The sequence below is a fragment of the Chrysochloris asiatica genome, unplaced genomic scaffold (genome assembly GCF_000296735.1).
Source record: "Chrysochloris asiatica unplaced genomic scaffold, ChrAsi1.0 scaffold00109, whole genome shotgun sequence".
NCBI lineage: Eukaryota > Metazoa > Chordata > Mammalia > Afrosoricida > Chrysochloridae > Chrysochloris > Chrysochloris asiatica.
The window spans coordinates 9,830,845-9,837,252 of NW_006408627.1; the positions used below are offsets into that span (position 1 = coordinate 9,830,845).

The window sequence follows — 6,408 nt, forward strand, 5'->3', positions numbered from 1 at the left end:
AATGATGCCACCTGGCCAATCCATCTCATTAGGGGATTGTAATTAGTACAATGAAACAAAATATGATAGGATGAGTACAAAACCCATGTTCTCCCTGTAAACTATCACTCAATTCACAATAAAAGCTTTTTAAAAACAGGCGGAGGAGTCGAGTTTTACGGTATGTAAATTATATCTAAATAAAGCTATTAGGAAAAAAATTCTATTGGCTTTAAAATCAAATATAAAAAAAAACAAAGCCAGATGAGATCTTTCAGTTGAAGATGACTGTAATAGTTAAAGGTTTGTGGTCCACTTGACTGGGGCAGGACTCTCAATGGTTTGGAAATTAAGATGTAGTGATTCCCCATGAAGAGATCAGCTATGAGATGCCAATCAGTTGAAAGGAAGCTTCTTTAGCAGTGTGGCCTATTTCCAATATATTGGACACTCAAGCAAAGCTTCCTTTGTTTTCTGCTGGATCTGTATTCTGCCTCTGGCTTGTCATCCAACCTCTGGTTCCTTGGACTTGACTCAGTGACTGCTCTAGTGCCTCCTAATCCTGTAAATCAGCCATCATGTCTTCCTGTCATATGACCTACAGTATGTTCATCAGCCCTATAGCTACATGAGTCAGAAGCCTTCAGCCTGACATCTGACCACAGACTAGGACTTGTCTACCTCTACAAATATGTGAACCATTTCCTTTACATGACCCTATCTTCATAATTGCATATATAAGATTTACTGGTTTTGCTTCTCTAGAAAACCCAGACTACGATATTAGCAAATGGATCACATGAATTCATCGACTTTTCTTCCTAACCAGATGCCGTTGATTTAAATCTGACTTACGGAAAACCCATGTGTTGTAGAGTAGAGCTACACTCCATGGAATTATGGCTGTGACCTTTTGGAAGCAGACGCCACATCTTTCTTCCAAGGCACATCTGGGTATGTGTGAACTGCCAGTCTTCCATGAGTAGGTAAACATGTAACCAAACTTTTCCTTCTAAAACCCCACTAAATGACAATAGAGGCACTTTTAAAAGGAATAAGCTCTCAAGGATAAAGGGAATACCTGAAAAGACAACAGGAGATGAGAGATTTCAATAAATGTACACACACACATGGAACCCTGGTAATGTAGTAGAATACAAGCTGGGCTGCTAACCTCAAGGTTAGCAGTTTGAATCAATCAGTCACTCCAAGGGAGAAAGATCAGGATTTCTGCTTCCATAAAGATTTACAGTCTTGAAAAACCCGTTACAGGGTCGCTGTGAGTCAGATAGCACACAACCACCTCCACCAACAGCAACACCACCACACACACACATACAAACAAACTTCTAGACCAGCTGTTTTAAGACAAAGCAACTTTGCTCAGTCATGCCTTCCCTTTTCAAACTCGCAAAACCCCACCCACTACTTAGTTCTAGCTACAGTGTGATGCTGTGGGTTAATGTGCCAGACTGCAAAGCCATTTGAATTGCAAGGTTAGTGGTTCAAGCTCACCAGCTGCTCCTCAGAAACCCTATACAGGGTGGCTATGGGTTGGAATCGACTCAAAAGGCACTTAATAACAACAATACAGTGTCAAAGGCCATTATAGACAAATAAAGATTTATATGCATACTCAGCAAACAAAAGATCATCTACTTATCAAGATCTACAATATTGGCGATCATGGGGTTTATAAATATATGTAAGGTTCTTCCAATCACATGGATCAGGATGGAAAAAGAAGTAGAATAAAGTTGCCCAAATGTATGATACACTATATAGAAACCAGGGCTTCAAATACGTTCTCTGGTTTGACAGGCTTGCTGAGAATTTCCACCCAAGATACACTGAATCAGAATCTACATTTTAATAAGATTATTATGTATGCATAAAAATCACCTGTGTATTTATTAAAATGTAGATGATCTGCTTCAGTATATCTGGGGTAGAAAGACAAATTCTCAGCAGGGGGTCAAACCAAAATGAACAGCTACTAAATCCTGGTGGAAACCTGGATCTCCTGACATCACATTTCCAATGGGTTCCACACATCTAATTGATCGTAATTTGGGACATGCAGATGGTCATCCCTTAATTCTGTCTGGCTTGAGTCATTGCCTAAGCAAAAAAAAAAAAAAAAAAGAATAGTTATAAATCTGTACTTCATACAGAAAACCTAAAAAGTGTATTCTGAAAATGGAAATAGGCTAAAATTTGGACTTTTATATAATGACTCTATTATTTATAAAAACAGAAATTTCTGAGTAAGTTCAGAAGAAAAGAAACTTCTCAGCAAAAAGGAATTAACCTAGGAAAGTAAGCCACATGCTTCCAATGAAGTTTGAAAGGACCAGTTATTTCATAAATAATATTTAGCCGGCACTTCAAAATTTTCAAGGCTAAAACCACACAGTTAAACTCAAACAATAAAATGGCATCATAATTTATACTGTGGATAAAAGACACAGAGTTACTGAGTTTACCATGTAATGAAGAAAAATAGAACTCAAGGTTCTAGTGAAAGACTATTTAATCAGATTTCTGTATAATTAGTCATTGCTCTGAAAAAATGACCCGTTATGTGGGTAAGGCATTAGACGACTGCTAATCAAAAGGCAAGTGGTTCAAACTCACAAAATGTTCCATAAGAGAAAGATGAGGTTGTCTGCTCCCATAAAGATTCAGTCTCAAAAACCCTACTTCGGGTAGTCAGGAGTTGGTATAACTCCATGTCAGTGGGTTTGGTTTTGTATTTCTTAATGTGAGTAATTAGCGTACTTTGCATAAGAAAAAACAGTTCTTGTTTATTATGGATTGAATCTGGCTGCAAGACTTAAGGTCAGCAGTTCGAAACTACCAGCCGCTCCGTGGGAGAAAAATGAGGTTTTCTGCTTCTGTAAAGATTTACAGCCTCGGAAACCCTGTACAGGGTAGCTATCGTGGGTCAGAACTGACTCCACCACACATAACAACAACAACATAACCCCAAAAAGGTTACATCGAGGTCCCAAAGCCTGAATCTATCAATGTGATCCTGTTTGTAAACAGGGTTTCTCTATTATGTTAATGAGGCCTTATTGGATTTGTTGTTAATCACCTTTGAGTCTGTTCTGACTCATAGCAACCCTGTATAGGGTTCCCAAGGAGCACCTGGTGGGTTTGAACTGCCGAACTTGTGGTTCCCATTAACCCTGAGGTCCAGTATTTATCCTACAGCATCACACCAGGATTCCATCAACTCAACTCTGAATCATAGTAACCCTATTCACAAAATAACAAAACTACGAGTTCTGTGCTATTCTCACAATTGTTCTTACATTTCAAACCACTGTTGCTGCCACTGTATCAACTTGGGAATGGTCCTCTTTTTTGTTAACCCTCTGCTTTGCCAAGAATGATGTCCTTTTCCAAGAATTGGTCCCTCCTGATAAAATGCCCAAGGTATAAGAGATGAAGTCTCACATCCCTTCAAAGGAGCATTCTAGCTGTACTTCCTCCAGTTCAGATTTGTTTGCTCTTCTGGCAGTCCGTGGTACTTTTAATATTCTCCAACACAAGAACTCAAATGCATGGACTCATTAATGATCTTCTGTATTTACTGTGCAACTTTCAAATGCATATGAGGTAAGGCAGAGCTGGTCCCATTGTGCTGTGGATCTGCGCCACCTGCAGTCCCAGGTCTGTGCCCCGAGCCGCCCGCCTGCCCGCTATGGAGCCCGATGCCACCGCCCACACCGCCCCTAGCCTGGACACTATCTGAGAGAGCTGGTTCCTTAACATCTGCAGCCTGTGGCCTGGCCACGTGTTCACGTGTTGTCACTGCAATTAGAACAGCTACTGCACCATTAGCACTCGCAGTACTATGACATCCTGGTCTTCTGCAGTAAGACCGTTGGCAACGTGCTGGTATTGGACAGCGTCATCCAGTGCACAGCGAGGGATGAGTTCTCCTACCAAGAAATGATTGCCAACCTGCCCTTCTGCAGCCTCCCCAACCTGCAAAAGGTGCTGCTTATTGGGGGCAAGGACAGGTGTGTCCTGCGTAAAGTGGTGCAGCACCCCTCAATGGAGGCCATGGTCCAGTGCAAAATGATGAGGATGTCATTCATCTCTCTAAGAAGTTACTGCCAAGCATGGCTGTTGGCTACTCCAGCTCAAAGCTGACCCTCCTCCACGTGGGTGACAGTTTTCAGTTCCTGAAACAGAAATAGGATGCTTTTCATGCTATCATCACTGACTCCTCAGACCCCGTAGGCCCCACTGAGAGTCTCTTCAAGGAATCCCATTCCCAGCTCATGAAAACCTCCCTCAAGGAGGATGGAATTCTCTGCTGCCAAGGTGAGTGCCAGTGGCTGCACCTGGACCTCACCAAGGAGATGCGGCAGTTCTGCAAATTGCTCTTACGGGTGGTGGCCTATGCCTACTGCACCATTCCTACCCCAGTGGCCAGATTGGTTTCAAGATCTGAGGCACCAACTTCCAGGCACCTGTGCAGCCACTGACACAGACTCAGGTGGAGCAAAAGCAACTGCGATGCTACAACTCAGACGTGCATTGGAACACCTTTGTGCTGCCTGAGTTTTCCCGCAAGGCCCTGAGTGACCTGAGCTGAGCCCAGAACTAATGCCACCACCATCACCCAGAAACCTTGGACCAGGGAGCCTCCGGTGTGTCCGGGTCTCCCCAGCACTGTATAAGACCCTCTGTAGGCTTTCACTCACCAACAAAGTGTTACTAGCCTCAGAATGACGCTTGACCTGCCCTACTGAGCAGACCATGTCGTGTCTGTCTTTCTCTCTGTGTGGTGTCCAGCATCCAGTCTGTACCAGCTATATACAGCACCTTCTCTGCCTTCTGTCCCCTTGCTCACAAAACTTAGGCATTTGTAACAAATAAACAAAAATGCATGAGGTGACTGAAAATACTATGGCTTGGGTCAGGTACACCTTAGTCCTCAAACTCATCTCTTTGTTTTGTTTGAAAATATGACTAACAGGAGAACACTGTCAGATAAAGTGCCAAAATATGAGCTCCTCAGGTTGGAAGGCACTCCAATTACTACCGGGAAAGAGCTGCCTCTTCAAAGTAGAGTTAACCATAATGGTGTGAATGGAGTAAAGCTTTCAGGGCCTTCATTTTGTCGTGGGGCAACACTCAAAATGAAGAAACACAGCTGCAAATATCAGAATGTTGTTAAGTGCTGTGGAATCGGTTCCGACTCATATCGATTCCATGTAGGGTTTCCAAGGAGCAGCTTGGTGGGTTTAAACTGCCGATTTTGTGGTTCGAAGTCCAGTGCCTATCCAACAGTGCCACACCAGTTGTCATAAATATAATCACTACTGATAGGTATCACATAAACACACACACATACTGGAGAAGGAAGATGCTGTGTGATGACGGAAGCAAAGCAATCTACAAGTCCAGGAACCTATAGATTGCCATCAGTTAGCAGAAGCTGAAGTGAATTGGGACTTCTACCCATCTAAGTGCCCTGGTGTGGCACTGTGGGTTAATGCGGTGGACAGCAAAGTTGCTTTGTACTGAAAGGTTGATGGATCAAGCTCATCAGTTGCTCCTTGGAAATACTATACAGGGTCACTGTAGGTTGGAACCAACTCGACAACAACACCCATCTAAAATATGTCAAAACAAATTTTGTTCTCTAAAGTCACCCACCATATACTGTTCCTTACGGCAGCCTTAGGAAATTAAGGCCCTGGTTGGTGCAAATGGTTAATATGCTCTCAACTGTCGACCAAAAAGTTGGAGATTGAAAAACTCAGACATTGTCTTAATTACCAAAAGGCATTAATGCACGCATAAGCTAAAATTCACAGGCAGTTAACTCTCACATCTTGTTTGCACAGCTGCTATTACAAAATTCTGCTCCATATAAAATCAAGTGTGGAGAGAAAAAAAAAAAGGCAAATGAGAAATTCCACTTAAATACAATGTATTGATCACATGAGTTTATCTAATCTGTCCAAGATTCCACTGAAATACCAATAAAATAATGATTTTAAAGAATAAGTATTCAAGGACAAAAAAAGAACAAAGATGACGGAATAATGAGATTTCAAAGACAATTACAAGTGATGCAAGTGGCTGAAAACAAACAGACTGTTCAAAAGCCTGCAAATGAATAGTTAGCCTTCTTCCATCAGCACATACAGACACTCAGGCAGCAAGGCTGAGGCTTAGATTCTTGTTAATATCAAAAGATTCTTGGGCACCTATAATTGTAAAGGCTACAGTGACTGACAGCTGAAATTATGAGGGTTAGTAAACGTCTGCAAAGAAATAATGGATAGCAGCAGAAGACGTATGCACACCAATGTTTATAGCAGCACTATTTACCATAGCAAAAAGGTGGAGACAGCCAAAGTGCCCATCAACTGAAGAATGGATAAACAAATTGTGGTA

At 42.0% G+C, this 6,408-nt stretch overlaps 1 protein-coding gene across 1 annotated transcript in view; it reads right to left on the reverse strand.

The window, feature by feature from the left end:
• The window catches only part of FAM13A (family with sequence similarity 13, member A), a 460,082-nt gene that overhangs the window by 413,081 nt on the left and 40,593 nt on the right, over positions 1-6,408 (reverse strand). Inside the window, exon 3 of the mRNA XM_006867777.1 lies at positions 3,649-3,801. Coding sequence (XP_006867839.1) covers positions 3,649-3,801 — 153 coding nt within the window. The remainder of the gene's footprint in view (positions 1-3,648; positions 3,802-6,408) is intronic.